Consider the following 22791-nt stretch of genomic DNA (forward strand, 5'->3'; position numbering starts at 1 on the left):
AAAAGTAAAAACTTTCACTAATGATTTATTCATTGTGATAATGCACAATGCGGATTGTGTCCGAGATCATCCAGGTGGACGGCGAATTGTGAGTGCCAGTCTCTGTTGAATACTTCCTTTAGCTGGCTCTGCAGGGCGTCGGTTCTCCATGCAGGGTGAGCGTTGGACTGGGAAACCACCAGACTAACTCTAGCTGTGGTTACAAAGTAGTCCCCCGCCCAGTTAGAGGTACCTGAGTAGCAAAACAGCATCATCTGGTCAATAATTTACTACAATAAAATACACCTGCTGCTTTCTAAAAGAAAACAACAAACCCACCAATGTATGCAGTTTTATCAGTCACCATGTACTTATTATGGTTTATTCTGGTAAATGGAATATCAGACTTGTTTCCCACTGGGACAATGAAGAGTTTCTGAAAAAAAAAATGAAAAGATGACTTCTAAGTAAGCAGCTGGACTAAATCTGACAATGTGCCATCTTACTATATGGATGTGGATATGATGATGAGGGTAGTCCAATGAGGCCAGAGACTGAAGGAAAGGCAACATGGCTGGATTAGAGTCCCGCCCACAGCTGATGAGCATCCTGACCTTAACCTTCCTTTCAAACGCAGCTGTCCTGATTGCATCGTCTATAAACGGCCAGTATCTGAATCAAAACCAAAGCTGGCATATCAAAGAAAACGGTTCACAATAAAAGGAAAACTGATTTTAGGAGGCTCACTTTTGGGGCTTTTCGAAGAATATGGTGGGAAAATACTCCATGACGGCAACATCAACAAATTTCTGAGCCTCTGAGATTGAGGAGAGAATCGCCTCCAGGTCCTGGATCCTCGACTTAGGACAGAAGGATGGTGGAGAACCCTGAAAGGAAAGAACATTTAATTCACAGTTATCAGGGGCGGTTCTAGTAAGGGTCCAGGGTGGGCCCGTGCTTAGCTTAGCTTAGATGAGCAAGAAGACAGATGGCAGCGTGTCTCCAAAAAGGTCAGTGGTTTATTTTCTGTTCTGTTTACCAACAGAAGTTTCATAGGTGATAACTTGTTCTAAAGGTTAAACAACTGGAAATGTGCGCCTCATTTCCACTAATGACTCTAACCCAAGGGGTGTTCTGAAAGCATAGCACATAAAAATAGAATCAAAGCGGCATGTAGTGAGGAAGCGTGCCCATCAACTACAACGGTGGCTAAATGATACGCTTTGCGGACGTTACGCGTCCGGTGGAAAGGCCTGGGGTCTCATTTATCAAACATTGCGTAGAATCCTTACTAAAACCGTACTTAAGCTCAGCAACAAAAAAAAAATGTACTTACGCCACGTATGTTTGTGATCTGTCAAACATGGAGTACGCACAGCTGCACGCAATCTCCGCTTCATAAGTCAGAGACTAACGAGAAAGTTTCTCAGCTGCATTTTAGTCACATCCCGCCCTCACTGCTCCCACTTACTGCCATAAATAGTCAATACAAAGTGCCTTGTGGATCTCATGCATATACATAAGCCGGCTGTTGCAGCGCTCCGCCAATGGCATGGCGACCGTAGATCAAGGCAGATCAAGGAAGCGCTATTTCACAGAAGCAGAAATTGAGGTACTTGTGGGTGAGGTGGAGAAATGAAAGGAAGTGCTTTTGCAAAACAAATAAGAGAAAATCCATGGAGTGGCACAGCGTTGCTGAAGCCGTCAATGTTGTGAATTCTTCAGAGAGATCTGTGTCCAATTGGGATTTGATCCCCAGACTGCCGAGCGAAAGTCACACATGCTAACCAGTCAGCCAAACAGAGATCTCCCCTGTTCAACTAGCCATGGTGCATGATCAATCGGGTCACAGTGACAGGACACACCCTGTCACAGACGCATGATATTCTGCATTCTGTATTCTGCACTTCAGGCTGTGTATGTGTTTGTGTGTGTGTGTGTGTGTGTGTGTGTGTGTTCTGACCATACGTGTGTGTGTGTGTTCTGACCTACGTGTGTGTTCTGACGATGTATGTGTGTTCTGACCATACGTGTGTATTCTGTGTATTCTGCTAACCACTTAAACATTCTCCTTCTCCTGATAATAACTTTTTACTTTCCTTGACGTTGAACGTGTTACTGCTAGCTTACCCATTTAATTAGAGATCCACTAGGATAAATACAATAAAGTTGATCTCACCAAATAGAATATTTACTAAGACATCACAATAGAACTATAGACACATTATTGTGTGTGTGTGTGTGTGTGTGTGTGTGTGTGTGTGTGTGTGTGTGTGTGTGTGTGTGTGTGTGTGTGTGTGTGTGTGTGTGTGTGTGTGTGTGTGTGTGTGTGTGTGTGTGCTCGGTCTTCTCGATCCCCAGTGAGTCGTGGAGGATGGCTGCTTATACTGAGCCAGGATTCTCTGGAGGTTTCTTCCTGTTAAAAGGGAGTTTTCCTCTCGACTGTCGCTGCATGCTTGCTTAGTATGAGGATTGCTGTATAGTCACTGACACTCGTCAGTGACTTGATGCAATTTGCTGGGTTCCTTATATAGGAAACATTATTTCTGATTGGCTTAATGAACTGTGAATTGGAATGTTTAAGATGTGAAGTGCCTTGAGACGACTCTTGTCGTGATTTGGCGCTTTATAAATAAACTTGAATTGAATTGAATTGAATTCTGACCATATATGTGTGTTCTGACCATACGTGCATGTGTGTGTGTTCTGACCATACGTGTGTGTGTGTGTGTTCTGACCATACGTGTGTGTTCTGACCATACGTGTGTGTTCTGACCATACGTGTGTGTGTGTGTGTGTGTGTGTGTTCTGACCATACGTGTGTGTTCTGACCATACGTGTGTGTTCTGACCATACGTGTGTGTGTTCTGACCATACGTGTGTGTGTATTCTTACCATACAGGTGCTGGCCAGTAAATTAGAATATCATCAAAAGGTTGAAAATATTTCAGTAATTCCATTCAAAACGTGAAACTTGTACATTATATTCATGCAATGCACACAGACCAATGTATTTCCGATGTTTATTACGTTTAATTTTGATATTCATAAGTGACAACTAATGAAAACTCCAAATTTGGTATCTCAAAAAATTAGAATATTCTGAAAAGGCTGAATATAGAAGACACCTGCTGCCACTCTAATCAGCTGATTTACTCAAAACACCTGCAAAGGCCTTTAAAAGGTCCCTCAGTCTTGTTTTGAAGGCACCACAATCATGGGGAAGACTTCTGACTTAACAGCTGTCCAAAAGACAATCATTGACACCTTGCACAAGGAGGGCAAGACACAAAAGGTGATTGCTAAAGAAGCTGGCTGTTCGCAGAGCTCTGTGTCCAAGCACATTAACAGACAGGCGAAGGGACGGAAAAAATGTGGTAGAAAAAAGTGTACAAGCTCTAGGGATAACCGCACCCTGCAGAGAATTGTGACGACAAACCCATTCAAAAATGTGGGGGAGATCCACAAAGAGTGGACTGCAGCTGGAGTCAGCGCTTCAAGAACCACCACGAGGAGACTCATGAAAGACATGGGATTCAGGTGTCGCATTCCGTGTGTCAAGCCACTCTTGAACAAGAAACAGCGCAAGAAGCGTCTCGCCTGGGCCAAGGACAAAAAGGACTGGACTGATGCTGAGTGGTCCAAAGTTATGTTTTCTGATGAAAGCAAGTTCTGCATTTCCTTTGGAAATCAAGGACCCAGAGTCTGGAGGAAGAGCGGAGAAGCACAGAATCCACGTTGCATGAGGTCCAGTGTAAAGTTTCCACCGTCAGTGATGGTGTGGGGTGCCATGTCATCTGCCGGTGTTGGCCCACTCTGTTTCCTGAGGTCCAGGGTCAATGCAGCCGTCTACCAGGAAGTTTTAGAGCACTTCATGCTTCCTGCTGCTGACCAACTTTATGGGGATGCAGACTTCACCTTTCAACAGGACTTGGCACCTGCACACAGTGCCAAAACCACCAGCACCTGGTTCAAGGACCATGGTATCCCTGTCCTTGATTGGCCAGCAAACTCGCCTGACCTTAACCCCATAGAAAATCTATGGGGTATTGTGAAGCGGAGGATGCAATACGCTAGACCCAACAATGCAGAGGAGCTGAAGACGACTATCAGAGCAGCCTGGGCTCTCATAACACCTGAGCAGTGCCACAGACTGATCGAGTCCATGCCACGCTGCATTACTGCAGTTATTGAGGCAAAAGGAGCCCCGACTAAGTATTGAGTGCTATACATGCACATTCTTTTCATGTTCATTCTTTTCAGTTGGCCAACATTAGAGAAACAAACATTTTTTCATTGGCCTTTAGAATATTCTAATTTTCTGAGATACCAGATTTGATGTTTTCATTGGTTGTCACCTATAAATATCAAAATTAAACGTAATAAACATCGGAAATACATTGGTCTGTGTGCATTGCATGAATATAATGTACAAGTTTCACGTTTTGAATGGAATTACTGAAATATTTTCAACCTTTTGATGATATTCTAATTTACTGGCCAGCACCTGTATATGTGTGTTCTGACCATACGTGCATGTGTGTGTGTTCTGACCATACGTGTGTGTGTATTCTTACCATATATGTGTGTTCTGACCATACGTGCATGTGTGTGTGTTCTGACCATACGTGTGTGTGTATTCTTACCATATATGTGTGTTCTGACCATACGTGCATGTGTGTGTGTTCTGACCATACGTGTGTGTGTATTCTTACCATATATGTGTGTTCTGACCATACGTGCATGTGTGTGTGTTCTGACCATACGTATGTGTGTATTCTTACCATATATGTGTGTTCTGACCATACGTGTGTGTGTGTGTGTTCTGACCATACGTGTGTGTTCTCACCATACGTGTGTGTGTTCCGACCGTGCCTATGTGTGTGTTCTGACCATGTATGTGTGTATTCTGACCATGTGTGTGTGTGTGTGTGTGTGTGTGTGTGTGTGTGTGTGTGTGTGTGTGTGTGTGTGTGAGTGTGTTCACTAAGGCTGGACACTGAACAAAGGGGCTAGCCTCTCCAGAGAAGACCACAGCAACCTCCCTGAGCAGAACCCAGAGTCCATCACTGTGGCAGACACCCAGCAAAGAGCCTCAGGTCTGAAGAACTGGACAGCTCCAGGACCTGACATGATCCACCTAAGCCTACTGGCTTAAGAAGCTCACTGCACTCCATGAGTGTCTGGCAGCACAGATGAAGCAGCTGCTAAAGGATGGGACTCACCCTGAATGGCTAACTGACTTGGCTAATACCAAGGAGACGCCCTGTCCCCACTGCTGTTCTGCAGAGGTCAGATCCCCGTCTACCAGATAATCCACAAGACTGGCCATGGACAGCATCTCCTCTACATGGAAGACCTCGATCTCGTCATCCATATAGAGGCGGTCTAATCTTTAGGTGTTTGAATCGCACTTAGTCCGACCGCCTACCTGAGAGACCATGTTGTCATGGAGACCCTAACAGGGGCTAATCAACCAGACTACACAGCTTCCAGGAATATGGAGGTCCTCAAACCCTCCCACCACGATAAGGTGGCGATTCTGCGGGAGGGAAGGTTTTTTTTTTTTGGCTTTTTTGTGTCATTTTATTGTTTTTTTTGTTTGTTTTTTGTGTATTTTATATATATATTTTATTCTATTTCATTTTATTTGATAGAAAAACATTTTTACAAAATTATTTGTTGTTGTTCTTGCTTCTATTTCTTCTACTTGCTTGTGAAATCTAAACAGCTTCTCGGTTCTAATCAGCAAGTGGGCCTAAACTATATGTGTACATCCACTTTCTACTAGAGATTTTATCGTTTTTACTTCCTAAGTGGAAAAAGTTCATTTTCTTCTTAAACACCCCCCTCTTGTTCATCCCTTCAGGTGTTTTCCAGATGTGACTGACGCTTTAGAGTTGCTTACTTGTGAGGATTCTGCATCTCTGCCAGAAACCAGAGAACTCCGAGTTTTGGCTCCTGTGACCGAGCTTCCACTTTTATTTACTCCTCAATTATTTTCTGCAGTCACTGATCATTTATCTTTAATCTCTAATCCCTTATTTTTCCTCTGATGATGCGAGGGTGGGTCGTACGAGACCCTAGAGGATGTGCTTGGAAGAGCTTCATCCACACTTGACTTCTCATATGAAGATTTTCCATCTTCGTCCTCACCTGAACTTATCTTTGAAACCAGAGATGATTCAATGTTACTTTCTTCTCTTCTCTTAGGTGTTTTACTTCTCTTAGCTAAATCCCACACCGTTTGAACTGTATTTTTATCTTATTTTAACCCACCGGCTAATTCTTCATCCATGTCTGACTGATCTATGTTTGCATCATCAGGTTTGACAAACGCATTTTAATCACTTTCCTCTGAGGCTGAAGGTCTTTCAACCTCGTCCTCACTCAGTTCCTCTTCTGAGCTGAAGGACAAGCTAGAAGGAGCCATGTCCTCTCAGAACATATTTTGTAAACCAAACTCCAACAATAGTCTGGCTTCCATTTCATCTAGCTTCTTTAGTGCAGCCCTCAAATCTATAGGGTCATCGTCTTCTGAGTACTGTTGATATAAAGTGGAGTTACCCTGTGGAAACAGCAACTTTCCATTTTAGAGCATTTTGAAATGTTAAAGGTAGGTCAATTATGGACAATTTTAAAAGGCCTTTATTTTGAAACGCAACATCAGAATGACTTGATATTGATACAGTATCACTGTGGGGTTATGTACTGTTGATATAAAGTGGAGTTACCCTGTGGAAACAGCAACTTTCCATTTTAGAGCATTTTGAAATTGTTAAAGGTAGGTCAATTATGGACAAATTTAAAAGGCCTTTATTTTGAAACGCAACATCAGAATGACATGATATTGATACAGTATCACTGTGGGGTTGTGTACTGTTGATATAAAGTGGAGTTACCCTGTGGAAACAGCAACTTTCCATTTTAGAGCATTTTGAAATCGTTAAAGTTTGGTCGTATATGGACAGTTTTAAAAGGCCTTTATTTTGAAACGCAACATCAGAATGACATGATATTGATACAGTATCACTGCGGGGTTGTGTACTGTTGATATAAAGTGGAGTTACCCTGTGGAAACAGCAACTTTCCATTTTAGAGCATTTTGAAATTGTTTGGTCGTATAGACAATTTTAAAAGGCCTTTATTTTTGAAACGCAACATCAGAATGTTTTGATATTCATATGGTATCACTGTGGGGTTGTATACTTTTGATATAAAGTGGAGTTACCCTGTGGAAACAGCAACTTTCCATTTTAGAGCATTTTTTTTAATCCTTAAAGGTAGGTCAATTATGGACAAATTTAAAAGGCCTTTATTTTGAAACGCAACATCAGAATGACATGATATTGATACAGTATCACTGTGGGGTTGTGTACTTTTGATATAAAGTGGAGTTACCCTGTGGAAACAGCAACTTTCCATTTTAGAGCATTTTGAAATCCTTAAAGGTAGGTCAATTATGGACAATTTTAAAAGGCCTTTATTTTGAAACGCAACATCAGAATGTTTTGATATTCATAAGGTATCACTGTGGGGTTGTGTACTGTTGATATAAGTGGAGTTACCCTGTGGAAACAGCAACTTTCCATTTTAGAGCATTTTGAAATCGTTAAAGGTAGGTCAATTATGGACGATTTTGAAAGGCCTTTATTTTGAAACGCAACATCAGAATGACTTGATATTGATTAGGTATCACTGTGGGGTTGTGTACTGTTGTTATAAAGTGGAGTTACCCTGTGGAAACAGCAACTTTCCATTTTAGAGCATTTTGAAATCGTTAAAGGTAGGTCAATTATGGACAATTTTAAAAGGCCTTTATTTTGAAACGCAACATCAGAATGACTTGATATTGATTAAGTATCACTGTGGGGTTGTGTACTGTTGATATAAAGTGGAGTTACCCTGTGGAAACAGCAACTTTCCATTTTAGAGCATTTTGAAATCCTTAAAGGTAGGTCAATTATGGACAATTTTAAAAGGCCTTTATTTTGAAACGCAACATCAGAATGTTTTGATATTCATAAGGTATCACTGTGGGGTTGTGTACTGTTGATATAAGTGGAGTTACCCTGTGGAAACAGCAACTTTCCATTTTAGAGCATTTTGAAATCGTTAAAGGTAGGTCAATTATGGACGATTTTGAAAGGCCTTTATTTTGAAACGCAACATCAGAATGACTTGATATTGATTAGGTATCACTGTGGGGTTGTGTACTGTTGTTATAAAGTGGAGTTACCCTGTGGAAACAGCAACTTTCCATTTTAGAGCATTTTGAAATCGTTAAAGGTAGGTCAATTATGGACAACATTAAAAGGCCTTTATTTTGAAACGCAACATCAGAATGACTTGATATTGATTACGTATCACTGTGGGGTTGTGTACTGTTGATATAAAGTGGAGTTACCCTGTGGAAACAGCAACTTTCCATTTTAGAGCATTTTGAAATCGTTAGTTTGGTCGTATATGGACAATTTTAAAAGGCCTTTATTTTTGAAACGCAACATCAGAATGACTTGATATTGATTAAGTATCACTGTGGGGTTGTGTACTGTTGTTATAAAGTGGAGTTACCCTGTGGAAACAGCAACTTTCCATTTTAGAGCATTTTGAAATCCTTAAAGTAGGTCAATTATGGACAATTTTAAAAGGCCTTTATTTTGAAACGCAACATCAGAATGACATGATATTGATACAGTATCACTGTGGGGTTGTGCACTTTTGATATAAAGTGGAGTTACCCTGTGGAAACAGCAACTTTCCATTTTAGAGCATTTTGAAATCGTTAAAGGTAGGTCAATTATGGACAATTTTAAAAGGCCTTTATTTTGAAACGCAACATCAGAATGACTTGATATTGATTACGTATCACTGTGGGGTTGTGTACTGTTGATATAAAGTGGAGTTACCCTGTGGAAACAGCAACTTTCCATTTTAGAGCATTTTGAAATCGTTAGTTTGGTCGTATATGGACAATTTTAAAAGGCCTTTATTTTTGAAACGCAACATCAGAATGTTTTGATATTCATAAGGTATCACGGTGGGGTTGTATACTGTTGATATAAAGTGGAGTTATCCTGTGGAAACAGCAACTTTCCATTTTAGAGCATTTTGAAATCGTTAAAGGTAGGTCAATTATGGACAATTTTAAAAGGCCTTTATTTTGAAACGCAACATCAGAATGACTTGATATTGATTAAGTATCACTGTGGGGTTGTGTACTGTTGTTATAAAGTGGAGTTACCCTGTGGAAACAGCAACTTTCCATTTTAGAGCATTTTGAAATTGTTAAAGTTTGGTATATGGACAATTTTAAAAGGCCTTTAGTTTGAAACGCAACATCAGAATGACTTGATATTGATACAGTATCACTGCGGGGTTGTGTACTGTTGATATAAAGTGGAGTTACCCTGTGGAAACAGCAACTTTCCATTTTAGAGCATTTTGAAATCGTTAAAGGTAGGTCAATTATGGACAATTTTAAAAGGCCTTTATTTTGAAACGCAACATCAGAATGACTTGATATTGATTAAGTATCACTGTGGGGTTGTGTACTGTTGATATAAAGTGGAGTTACCCTGTGGAAACAGCAACTTTCCATTTTAGAGCATTTTGAAATCGTTAGTTTGGTCGTATATGGACAATTTTAAAAGGCCTTTATTTTTGAAACGCAACATCAGAATGTTTTGATATTCATATGGTATCACGGTGGGGTTGTGTACTGTTGATATAAAGTGGAGTTATCCTGTGGAAACAGCAACTTTCCATTTTAGAGCATTTTGAAATCGTTAAAATCTGGTCGTATATGGACAATTTTAAAAGGCCTTTATTTTGAAACGCAACATCAGAATGACATGATAATGATACAGTATCACTGTGGGGTTGTATACTGTTGATATAAAGTGGAGTTACCCTGTGGAAACAGCAACTTTCCATTTTAGAGCATTTTTTTTAATCCTTCAAGGTAGGTCAATTATGGACAATTTTAAAAGGCCTTTATTTTGAAACGCAACATCAGAATGACATGATAATGATACAGTATCACTGTGGGGTTGTATACTGTTGTTATAAAGTGGAGTTACCCTGTGGAAACAGCAACTTTCCATTTTAGAGCATTTTGAAATCCTTAAAGGTAGGTAAATTATGGACAATTTTAAAAGGCCTTTATTTTGAAACGCAACATCAGAATGTTTTGATATTCATGAGGTATCACTGTGGGGTTGTGTACTGTTGATATAAAGTGGAGTTACCCTGTGGAAACAGCAACTTTCCATTTTAGAGCATTTTTTTAAATCCTTAAAGGTAGGTCAATTATGGACAATTTTAAAAGGCCTTTATTTTGAAACGCAACATCAGAATGACTTGATATTGATTAAGTATCACTGTGGGGTTATGTACTGTTGTTATAAAGTGGAGTTACCCTGTGGAAACAGCAACTTTCCATTTTAGAGCATTTTGAAATCGTTAAAGGTAGGTCAATTATGGACAATTTTAAAAGGCCTTTATTTTGAAACGCAACATCAGAATGACTTGATATTGATTAAGTATCACTGTGGGGTTGTGTACTGTTGTTATAAAGTGGAGTTACCCTGTGGAAACAGCAACTTTCCATTTTAGAGCATTTTGAAATCGTTAAAGGTATGTAAATTATGGGCAATTTTAAAAGGCCTTTATTTTGAAACGCAACATCAGAATGACTTGATATTGATTAAGTATCACTGTGGGGTTGTGTACTGTTGTTATAAAGTGGAGTTACCCTGTGGAAACAGCAACTTTCCATTTTAGAGCATTTTGAAATCGTTAAAGGTAGGTCAATTATGGACAATTTTAAAAGGCCTTTATTTTGAAACGCAACATCAGAATGACTTGATATTGATTAAGTATCACTGTGGGGTTGTGTACTGTTGATATAAAGTGGAGTTACCCTGTGGAAACAGCAATTTTAGAGCATTTTGAAATCGTTAAAAGAGTCGGTCAAATATGGGCAATTTCAATTTGCTGTGGTTTCACAGTGTTGATACAAAATGCAACTGCTCTTTGGAAATATGACTTCTGCAATTAAGAGCATTCTGAAGTCATTGAAAGAGTAGTTCAAAAATGAAAATTCACAGGGCTTTTACCTTGATATCCCAAATAAGATTTCCTTGATATTGACAGTGCGCTAATAGTGAACAAGCCTAAATTATTTGTTATTATGTTCTTAAAATGTCTGATAATTCACTCGAAGTTGAATTGTATTTTGAAATCCGGTTTCCACATCCATTCCAGTAATAACTTGAATAGACGGGGAACAGAAAACAAACTGGAGGCTGGCTTGACTGCAAGTCTCCAACTGGAGGCTGGTTTGACACTAGTCCCAGTCCGGACCGCCGGACAGAGAGTGAAAAGTGGACACGGTCCATCTCCTTTACTTTTTGTATTGTTTTCTCTCTGTAAACATGCTGTTAACTTGCTTTGCACATCTTCTAATTGAAATCTGTCTTTATCATATATATATATTATTTTTTCATAAGCTTGCGTTTGGTGCCCCTCTCCGGCGTGGTGCCCTACGCGCTATGCGTCGTGTGCGTGTGCGGAGCGCCGGCGCTGCAGACATGTAACCACAATCTTCTGAAGAGACATCAGCCATGTAACCGCAATCTTCTGCAGAGTCATTAGCCATGTAACCGCAATCTTCTGAAGAGACATCACCCATGTGACCGCAATCTTCTGCAGGGACACCAGACATGTAACCACAATCTTCTGCAGAGTCATCAGCCATGTAACCCCAATCTTCTGCAGAGTCATCAGACATGTAATCGCAATCTTCTGAAGAGACATCAGCCATGTAATCGCAATCTTCTGCAGAGTCATCAGACATGTAACCGCAAACTTCTGCAGGGACGTCAGACATGTAAAGACATGCTGATTTTCCAGGTCCAAGACGATTAAAATCAGACTCCGGTTGTTCTGAAGAGGATAAATCCTCTTTTTCTGCGTCTCCATAAAAGTATTTATAAGCGTTTATAACCGCTTTAGTAATCAAAGCACCTGCTACCAACCCAGTAACGGCAAACATGGCCGTACGAGGTGAAAAGAGATTCCCAAATCCATGCATCCTTTTAGCTAGGCTTAGCTCGACTGACTGACGGAGTGGGTTCTAGCACGGTATTTATAGGCTAGCAAGATGACGTCACAAAGGGACGTGATCAAAGGGTAGAGAGGATCAAAGGGTGGAGAGGAGCACGCATGCGTGATCAAAGGAGAGGAGCACGCAGACTAGCCAGCAAGCTAAATGTGACAGTGTGAGCATCCTGTCACAATGTCCCGATTGATCATGCGCCCTGGCTACTTGGCCAAGGGGATGTCCCTTTGGCTGACTGGTTAGGGCGTATGACTCTCACCCGGGAGTCTGGGGATTGAATCCCGCCAAGGGCCCTCATTTATCCACCTTGCCACATAAAGAAGCTGCGTCACGTGCGTCTTCAGCGATTCGTGAGATCATCATACAGGTGACTCCATTTCCTTTACAAACTTCAAGGAATCACGTGTTCATCTGTTTCATGTTTTTTTTTTTACCCTAATCAACGGAATTACTGTGGTTCCATGTACACATTACATTATTACCTTGTAGATTATTAGAATAAACTAAATTAATTTCCCTTTTTTAATTAGATCTTATAACTTCCTCGTGGGCATAAAGTGGGTGTAAAAATGAAAGCGGGTTGTTTAGGTTAATAAAATGTGTATTTGTTTATTCAACATAAGCAGGTATGAAAATGTCAGTTATTGTTATTTTAATTATTCGGATTTTCCCCGCAGGATCACGACCGTTAACAAGTCCCTTTGTCAGACATTTATTTACTGAACTGTTACATGTAGAGTTTACTACTGATAACCTCAAAGAGGCCCGGAGTGGCTAATCGGGGTCTGGACCGCAAGACCCGGTGTTGTATTTGTTTGTTTTGGACCGGTGCTCAGTCATCACGCCACTGGGCTGATCCCTAAAACAACCTACCTGCTGAAAGGGCCTCTCATGTCAGGTACAAAAACAAAAACGTAATGTTTACTAACTCGTCCGTTTTTGTCTTCTTCTCTTTTTGTGATGGGGTTAGGGTTCAGTCATGGCTGATCAACGCCGCTACCGCGCTGTCCCCGGGCCGCTTCTGCCTTTTTTCTGCAGACGCTTCCAGACGGAACACCTCAGGAGACTCCGGGTGGGAGAAGCAGGACTCAGGAGGAACACTCTAGAAACAGACGCCACTAAATGTGCAAAAACGGGAATTTTTCCACTGAAACGTGCTGTTTCCGGAGTCAGCAGCAAGACCCAGCAGCATCAGCAGGTAGGATGACTCACTGAGGGAATATCATGAGAATGAATAATGGAGAGTATGGCGAAGACCTGCTCTATTAAAGCGGTCCGGATGCTGGCTCTGTCCGGTTCGGTCCGGACGGTAAAGCCAGGGGTGCAGACTCTCCCAGATCCACGGTGCAATTCAACCTGACATCAGTTATCTTTATTTTCATTTACATGAATGATCATGAGGAATCATCTTGGGAAAGAAAAAGATCTAGAGAAGGAAAATGGAAAATGTAGGAGAAAATGAGGATGAACTTCTTTAGTAAATGTTCACTGATGAGTTTTCCTGTTTGTAAAATTGCAAGTGAGGTCACACACAAGTTGTGTTTTCATAAAACATTGTTTTCATCTGAAAATAAGTCAGGGTTTTATTTTAACTTCTCAGAGTTGCAGCTGGATGCTCTTCTTCTGTGGCTCTAACAGGCTGTCTGACATTTGAGATTATTTTCTAGTTATTGAATTAAATAATAATTATATGATGAATATTTTCTAAATCAAAGTTTTAATAAGTTATTAAATCATACACATCAACAGGTGGTCATATAATAATCAGACTGTTGCCGGTCAGTCATTGTTACCCAAAGCTCTTCTGTGTGTAACATTAGGTGTGCAAGTGCGTAGGGTGTCCCGATTCTCAAGTGCGGAAGTTGACCATGCCTCCTCTGCACCCTTAATTTGCACCACTTCACCCAAGTCCGCAGCGATGCGGACCTCGGGCAAGGGTATTACCCACAAGTCATTGTTGCGGGAGAAAAGGCCCACGTTCCTTTTCTGAAAATATGTATTTTCTAATGAAATCAATTAATTTTAGGACGATTAGTTGATACTCTACAGGGTGCAGTGCGAGTGTTGAGACTGGGCCTCTGCTGTGACTCTCCTATATTTAAAGGTGCGATCCATTTCTTGTCATCATCCTTGAGATGCCCCTATTAGAGTCCAGCTGTGTTTGATTATACCGATTGGACTTGATTAGAAAAGTACTAAACTTTTACATTTGTTGTCATTTACAACAGAAAATGCATCCTCCTCATAGTTGTGTGTTAGCCTGGCCTGCCAGACTCATCCTGTTTAATTCTACACAGAGAACTCTTCCCATAAGGCAGCATGGGGCTTTTAGCCACCATTACAATACTGAAGTTTTACAAATGTGATGAATTACTCGCTCATTCTCTTTCTCTCTCACACACGTACACACACACACATTTGTTTGTGTGGCCCTCCACTGACTTCCATTCATTTAGTGACTCCACTAACCCTAACCTTAACCAACTGGATTCACACAAACATTTTTTCTACTAAATTCCCAAGATGTTCATCTTAAAAACTGTTGGAACTAGAAATGAAAATCAGGAATGGATTAACCAGACCGAAGAGCATTTTTTTAAAACATTTGTTAAAATCATATTTAAGACATGCAGCCTTAGCGAAGATGCAAAAGTAAAAACTTTCACTAATGATTTATTCATTGTGATAATGCACAATCCGGATTGTGTCCGAGATCATCCAGGTGGACGGCGAATTGTGAGTGCCAGTCTCTGTTGAATACTTCCTTTAGCTGGCTCTGCAGGGCGTCGGTTCTCCATGCAGGGTGAGCGTTGGACTGGGAAACCACCAGACTAACTCCAGCTGTGGTTACAAAGTAGTCCCCCGCCCAGTTAGAGGTACCTGAGTAGCAAAACAGCATCATCTGGTCAATAATTTACTACAATAAAATACACCTGCTGCTTTCTAAAAGAAAACAACAAACCCACCAATGTATGCAGTTTTATCAGTCACCATGTACTTATTATGGTTTATTCTGGTAAATGGAATATCAGACTGGTTTCCCACTGGGACAATGAAGAGTTTCTGAAAAAATAAAATGAAAACATGACTTCTAAGTAAGCAGCTGGAATAAATCTGACAATGTGCCATCTTACTATATGGATGTGGATATGATGATGAGGGTAGTCCAATGAGGCCAGAGACTGAAGGAAAGGCAACATGGCTGGATTAGAGTCCCGCCCACAGCTGATGAGCATCCTGACCTTAACCTTCCTTTCAAACGCAGCTGTCCTGATTGCATCGTCTATAAACGGCCAGTATCTGAATCAAAACCAAAGCTGGGGTATCAAAGAAAACGGTTCACAATAAAAGGAAAACTGATTTTAGGAAGCTCACTTTTGGGGCTTTTCGAAGAATATGGTGGGAAAATACTCCATGACGGCAACATCAACAAATTTCTGAGCCTCTGAGATTGAGGAGAGAATCGCCTCCAGGTCCTGGGTCCTCGACTTAGGACAGAAGGATGGTGGAGAACCCTGAAAGGAAAGAACATTTAATTCACAGTTATCAGGGGCGGTTCTAGTAAGGGTCCAGGGTGGGCCCGTGCATAGCTTAGCTTAGATGAGCAAGAAGAAAGATGGCAGCGTGTCTCCAAAAAGGTCAGTGGTTTATTTTCTGTTCTGTTTACCAACAGAAGTTTCATAGGTGATAACTTGTTCTAAAGGTTAAACAACTGGAAATGTGCACCTCATTTCCACTAATGACTCTAACCCAAGGTGTGTTCTGAAAGCATAGCACGTAAAAATAGAATCAAAGCGTACATTTTGCGGCATGTAGTGAGGAAGCGTGCCCATCAACTACAACGGTGGCTAAATGATACGCTTTGCGGACGTTACGCGTCCGGTGGAAAGGCCTGGGGTCTCATTTATCAAACATCACGTAGAATCCTTACTAAAACCGTACTTAAGCTCAGCACAAAAAATAAAATGTACTTACGCCAAGTAGGTTTGTGATCTGTCAAACATGGAGTACGCACAGCTGCACGCAATCTCCGCTTCATAAGTCAGAGACTAACGAGAAAGTTTCTCAGCTGCATTTTAGTCACATCCCGCCCTCACCGCTCCCACTTACTGCCATAAATAGTCAATGCAAAGTGCCTTGTGGATCTCATGCATATACATAAACCGGCTGTTGCAGCGCTCCTCCAATGGCATGGCGACCGTAGATCAAGGCAGATCAAGGAAGCGCTATTTCACAGAAGCAGAAATTGAGGTACTTGTGGGTGAGGTGGAGAAATGAAAGGAAGTGCTTTTGCAAAACAAATAAGAGAAAATCCACGGAGTGGCAAAGCGTTGCTGAAGCCGTCAATGTTGTGAGTTCTTCAGAGAGATTTGTGGCGGATATAAAAACGTGGTCCAATCGGGATTCGATCCCCAGACTCCCGGGTAAGGTTGTCACGATACTAAAATTTCAAACTCGATTCGATACTGGGGAAAAAAACCTCGATACTCGATTTCGATACTATTTAAAAACACCAATTTATTGAACAAGTTTATTCAAAAAATAACATTCCTCAATTTATATTGCAAAAATTAAATGTTAAGAATTAAGTGTGTAAAGTGCTTAAACCTTTCAAGTATCAGCATTTTTTAAAACGTGCATACAAAAACTGGCAAAAGTTAACACTTTAAATCATGAATTGTCTCACTATGAATACACTATTTGCAGAGTGATGTTTTGCTGCTTAAACTCTGTTTAAGGTGCATTTTTGTCATAAGATGTAATGCCATATGTTTTGTTCTGTACTTTTGAACAACTCTGTTGGTCAATAAAGGGAGAAAACGAATTTCTCCACAGTAGGACAAAGGTACATCTACCGGTAATCTTAATAAAAACAGATTGGCGCACGGCGGTGACGTCATTAAAGGCGCCGGTTAGATTAGCCGCGGCTAGTCTGTTCACGCCTAGAAATCCCAAACCCGCTCCAAACGACCAGGGGGATCAAGTTAATGATTCCTAACAAAACCTTTCAACATGAAGATGTTTTGGTGCAGATAATGTCTTATTTCGAGGCTGCACCATGGGTGCCCGTCCGCACCCGTTATATGGATATACACTGATGGCGATTCGCCGATGGATCTACGGTAAATACCCCGGGGAATCCAAGTAGCACCAAAGTTGTCAGCGTGAGTAAACAAACGTACTGCATGCTAGAAATTAAGTCTGGGTTGCAATAAACGGGAGTTTTCCTTTAAGCACATAAGCGTGAATACACAACTACGTGTCGGACTTGGTATGCTAATTAAGTTGGGCTGTGAAGCGCCTCCCAAATTCGCTGTTTATGTTTTTGTTTATTTATTTGGCAGAAAAAACTTGGATTGGAGACTACTCGCGTGGGAAATTGCAATGTAGCCATGCGGCGTCTTCTTCTGTTTGTCTGGGAGGCGGAGGCTGCTTTACGGCATCTGGCTGTCGTGCGTGTCGGTGTACTTGAAGAAGGCTGTGTATAATAGTCCATAATATCGATACCACAGGGATGGAATATCTAATTTAGATACCACTTTTAGCATCGATTTTTTTGACAACACTACTCCCGGGTGAAAGTCACACACGCTAACCAGCCAGCCAAACGGATATCTCCCCTGTACAAGTAGCCAGGGCGGATGATCAATCTGGTCACAGTGACAGGACACACACCCTGTCACAGACGCATGACATTCTGTCTCAATCTGTCCCCCTGCTGATATTCTGCATTCCGTATTCTGCGCTTCAGGCTGTGTGTGTGTGTGTGTGTGCGCGCGCATGTGTGTGTGCACGTGTGTGTGTGTGGGAGGGGGGGTCTTGTTCTGTGAGAAAACAAAGCGGTACAAGTGATAATGCTGCAGGATTTCATAATTGAATCTTCTCAGAAGCAGCAGCACTGCAGGTGCTCTCCATGTCCAACATGTGCATAAGCCAGGTCCTTAGTCAGCTTAAAGTTGCGCACATTTTTCCACTAAGTTTTCTTTCATAAATCCCAAAGTTTGCGTGGAAAGTTGCTTATGCAGTTTTCTGACCCCGTTTTGTGCGTAAGCAAGCTTGATAAATGAGGCCCCTGGTAATGCAAGATCTGGAACAAAAGCATGTGAATGATCTCTGATTGAAAACAGACACTTAAATATTATCATTACGCAACATAAAAAACAAATGTTTTGCTAAATAACTATTTAGAAACTCACTGAAAAGTAACTGCAACTGAAAACTTTTTGAAATACTTAAAGGCGTGTTTGGAGCTTTTTATTTCAAACTTGCCTCTTTAACAGTGCAGCTAGCCCCAGCCTGGGCCCAGGCCCCCTCTAATGTTAGTCTAGAACGGGGGTCGGCAACCCGCGGCTCTCTGTGCTTGTAAAATAATGAATGGATATTTAAATAAAATGCTTTATATCTTACTGCATTAATTTTACATCTGTATGCCAATTCTAAATGTAAAGATTGTCTGCGTAAAGCCGGGCGTACACTGTGCGACTTTTTCACTCGTAGCACTCAGCTTCAGCTCAAACTGTACGACTTCCTCGCAGAGCAGATCTCACGAGCCAGGCGCTCACACTGTACGACCCAGTTCTCGGATGCGACCTGACTGCTCACACTGTACGTCTGGTAGCAACACGTCGGCCCTAAAAATATGCTAAAAATAGCAGTTTTTACACAACACGTCAGACTTTTTGGTCTTGTTTTGCCTGTTGTCCTTCGGGAGTGCTGCAGGGGGACACACAGCGACTTATGGGGGTTGGATGAGGAAAACGAAATAAAGAAAGTAAATCTGTGTTTTGTGATCAGTTTAATTTGACATGAACACTACAAGCACGCTTTCTTGACAATCTTTGTGAGTAAAAAAACGTGTAGAAATTAAAACAAACAACGTGTGTTATTAGGGAAATAGCGGGGAGCGGTGTTGATGCAGGATTGTGCATGCGCCGTGAGAGGTTCTGGTATTTTTGGGGTCGCAGCTGCTCACAGCGCCGCTTCAACAGTGCGATACCCTCACGAGGGACGAGCGAAATATTAAACACGCCAGAAGTCCGTGCGACCTCACGACTGCTGATCGGCAGCTGGTCACGTGGTGTTAATCGCCTCTCGTAACCCCCTGTACACTACACGACCACTCGGCGCAAAACTCGCCCCGATGTCGTGGATTCTCGCACGACTGGAAAATCGGCTCAAAAAAGTGAAAAAAGTTGCACAGTGTACGCCCGGCTTAAACCTGAACAGTTCCAACCCAGTCTTACTGTAAGACCGGGTTGACGGGTCACGCTTGTGCGTAGTCATAGGCGCTTTCTGAGCTGACGAGGATGTGAGATTCTGGGATTCTCCTCAAACAGGCTCCTGGATGTGTCGCCACACTGGAGACAGGAACAAGCGCTATTCAGCCAAAGTTTCATAATCAAGGAACATTTTCTAAGTGACGAGTCTCGCTTCAGTTGGAGGAATCTTCCCGCATGCGCTCTGGTTCTGCGACGCGCTCCAAGCCCCTCTCCACATCTTCAGCTCGCTGTGCGCCGTACGTACACGCTGACAGCGAGCTGCGCTGAGCAGTGTCCAGCTCAGATGTTCAGATGGAAATCTTTTCTTGAGTGATTTAGCTACATCTGCGATGTGAGTAGAATAAAATGTCAGTTCGTCTGCATGCGTCGGGGTCATTCTTTCTATTCTTTCTCCGTCAAAATAAACAGTCAAATACGGGAACTGTCCGGTCAACACAAGCCCTGCTTTTAACTGTTCTGTTTTCTTGTGAAAATTGTTGCAAAGAGATATAATTTAACTTGATTACCACCAGAGCCAGGTGCACTGCACCGTTATCTCCGTGACTGTAAATGAGGGAAAAACAAATGGATCGGATCCTTTTCTGACCTTCCCCACCTACAAAGTTTAATTACAACAATCAAACGTGACAGAGCCTGGATTTGTATTCTGAACAGTCTAAACATGTTTTAAAAAGAAACGTATGACAAAAGAGGCACCTGCTCAGTAAAACCACCAACAGGGTGAAAAATATAAAAATATTGTAGGCAGAGACGGGCTACAACTTCTGGATCCATTTTATATAAATCGCTTTATTGGTTATCGTTCTATGAAAGATAACTTTGACGTACACGAGCGACCGGTACTGGCTGCTGTCACCTGTTGTGATTGGTTAAAGCAGCTCTCTGCTGTCTGAGGGTAGGCCCCGCCCACAACGCCGCGGCTGCTGTGGCTCCCAGCGTTTTCTTTACTGTGGGAAACGGGTAATAATGGCTCTTTGATGGGAACAGGTTGCCGACCCCTGGTCTAGAACCTCCCGAGTGTGACTAAAAACCACAAACACACCACTTCCGGGTCAATTCTTTCCTGTAACAACCACTTTTATTTATGGAAGCTTAAAAAAAAGATGGAAACTCACAGCTATGTAGAGGCTGCTGGTGCTATTCTCCTCCTTCACCTGCAGGGGGTGGTGTTTGTTGATGTTGGTGTCATACTTTGCTGGCCAAGGTTGTGGAAGGGAGCTGTTTGATTGTCCCATCTCCCAGTAGGACTGGAAGACTTTGTGAAGGTCTGACGCTAAACTGGAACAGTTGTAGACCACCACTCCCAGTTCCTTCACCTGCATTACAAAGATGATTATTTAAAAAATATTGGTAACGCTTCCTTTTACAGTCCCTTAATTACCAACATAGTAAGTTAGTTTCTGAGTTCTTAAACAGTTATTACCATGTAAGAGGTTCAATTCTAGTTTTCATTTTACTAATCATTCCCAGTAAATACTGCTTTACACAATAATAACACTTTTTTACAATTATACACTTTAATCACACAATAATACACTTAACTTACCATGTAATTACCATGCAAGTACTTAGTAATTAGGGGACTGTTAAAGGAAGTGTTACCAAACTATTTTACAATAAGGAAGTTTGTTATAACTGTAAGTGGTTTTACTTGGGTCAAAGCCCTCCAGTCCATGTTGGCACTGCCAATGAACACATGCTTCCTGTCAACAATCCAGAACTTGCTGTGGAGGACACCTTCAGTCAAGCGACCAAAGTTCACTTTCCTCACTTTAACTCCTGCAAAAAAAATTTTTTTTAAAAATTAGGGCTGCACAATAGATCGCAACTATATCGTTATCGCGATATCGGCATGCGCAATATGCATATCGCAAAGAACAGATAAATATCATAATGAATGGTCAGCTCAAATGTTTGCTACACATAATGCATTCTGTCAATCAAACGGAAGCACGATGTTTCTTTAACAAATCAAACAGAGCTCTTCACCCATTTGGCCAATTGGGTGTGTTTTCATAGGTTAGACGCCTGCCCCCGAGGCGGACGGCACTTCATTTTGAGGGTCGGCAAACACCTGAGTTAGCTTTGTTCTACTGATTCAGCTTTTCCCGGGATCCACTGATCGCCTTTTCTTTCTCTCTTTCCTCGCATCTTTTGCTTTTCTCATTTTTTATTATTTTCTTATGTCGTTTATACATTTTTTTGTTTTTGATTATTTTTATTCCTGAGTTAAGTTTTAATTTATCGCAAGTAATATCGGTATCGCAATATTAATCACTGTTATCGCATATCGCAGGTCTTCCTAATATCATGCAGCCCTAATAATTATAAACTGTAAGTAAATACAACAAATCACATCGCATTAACAGCTGAGCAGGTAGTGTTTCACCTTTTTGTATCAAGATCTTCAAATCGGTGGAGTTTGTTTTGACCGTGGGAACGCTGGACACTACTCGGACCGACACATTCCTGGAGGGTAGCTCCTGGATTTCTTTGAAGATGTCTCTTCCCTGCAGAGAATTAAAAACGGCACAGCTGCAGTTTTCTCCTTATAAAGCGTTAAGTTGTACGTTTGGCTGATGACTCACTGGAATGTCAGAGGAAGAATTCACGTTGATGTCCTCTCCTGTTAATGTCCAATAAAAGGAAGCCACCTCCACCCTGCTCGTTGCTATGAGGAGAAGATGCTTCCAGACCTGCTCCAGTGGGATCCCAAATGTTTCGTTGTCTTTGTATTTAATATGTAGAGGAATGCTCTCTACAAGTGCCATACTATGGGATAAAGCAGGGAAAAGACAACAGTCTAACTCTTTAGAAGTAGTGATGATGTTTCTGTGGGAATATTACCTGCACTGGTCAGTGATGGTGCTTCCTTCTGCTTCTCCTGGAAGAGTTTCATGATCTTTTGGAGGTGGAGGTCTCTCCAGCACTGCGATGGCAAGGATAACTCCCAGGACAGTCAGGCAGCCCAACGCCACGGCTAACGTCACCCAGCTGGTCCTCCTCTAACAGTTGGTGCAAAAATACTTTCATCATTAAAATGCACGATTTGAAGTTTGGGACCTCCTCGTTGTCGTCCTACCTCTTTGTTTGAGACGTAGTATTCATGAAGGCTTCTGCAAGTCGAGGTCATCCTTCACTTTTCACCCACTTACTCCCTTTAAAAATAATAAATAAATAAAAGCAAAAAATCTGCAAGTTTGAGCTTTTCAAAGTTTGTTTTAGAAGAATAAAAAATACTCACAGATAAGAGATCAAACTTCTGTCTTGCTTCTTCCTCTTCAGCTTTAGGCTGAAATGATATCTGCTGGTTATTTTGTCGCTGCTCAGTTCCCCTTTTTACTTTCATTTCAGCTGTAGAGAAAAGAGTTTTCACAGGAAACCTAAACTCTGGTTTAACTTATGGTA

General features: G+C 41.5%; 2 protein-coding genes and 1 long non-coding RNA gene across 4 annotated transcripts; 1 reads left to right on the forward strand and 2 right to left on the reverse strand.

Moving 5' to 3' along the window:
• Nucleotides 1-2860, reverse strand: LOC139063831 (5'-3' exonuclease PLD4-like). 2 transcript variants are annotated; one of them, XM_070546691.1, is made up of 4 exons: nucleotides 727-2860; nucleotides 486-634; nucleotides 319-415; nucleotides 1-232 (listed from the first exon to the last, which is right to left on the reverse strand). In XM_070546691.1, exons 1-4 carry the CDS (start codon nucleotides 881-883, stop codon nucleotides 30-32), a joined length of 606 nt encoding a protein of 201 aa, XP_070402792.1. In that variant the 5' UTR covers nucleotides 884-2860; the 3' UTR covers nucleotides 1-29. The 2 variants fall into 2 exon arrangements, with proteins under 2 accessions (XP_070402792.1, XP_070402794.1); XM_070546693.1 differs by having other exon boundaries at nucleotides 486-651; nucleotides 727-2848.
• An 8735-nt stretch (nucleotides 2861-11595) lies between these two features.
• On the forward strand, nucleotides 11596-22412 carry LOC139063832 (uncharacterized). Its single transcript, XR_011517161.1, has 3 exons — nucleotides 11596-12470; nucleotides 13074-13301; nucleotides 22275-22412. It is a non-coding gene; the product is annotated as an uncharacterized lncRNA (long non-coding RNA).
• On the reverse strand, nucleotides 13458-22738 carry LOC107392460 (5'-3' exonuclease PLD4). The gene is made up of 11 exons (XM_054741548.2): nucleotides 22628-22738; nucleotides 22466-22541; nucleotides 22231-22388; nucleotides 21972-22155; nucleotides 21773-21893; nucleotides 21035-21162; nucleotides 20499-20699; nucleotides 15479-15618; nucleotides 15238-15403; nucleotides 15070-15166; nucleotides 13458-14983 (listed from the first exon to the last, which is right to left on the reverse strand). Exons 2-11 carry the CDS (start codon nucleotides 22514-22516, stop codon nucleotides 14781-14783), a joined length of 1449 nt encoding a protein of 482 aa, XP_054597523.2. The 5' UTR covers nucleotides 22517-22541; nucleotides 22628-22738; the 3' UTR covers nucleotides 13458-14780.
• Between the last annotated feature and the right edge of the window lie 53 nt (nucleotides 22739-22791).

Source organism: Nothobranchius furzeri, chromosome 18 (assembly GCF_043380555.1).
Source record: "Nothobranchius furzeri strain GRZ-AD chromosome 18, NfurGRZ-RIMD1, whole genome shotgun sequence".
NCBI classification, from domain to species: Eukaryota; Metazoa; Chordata; class Actinopteri; order Cyprinodontiformes; family Nothobranchiidae; genus Nothobranchius; species Nothobranchius furzeri.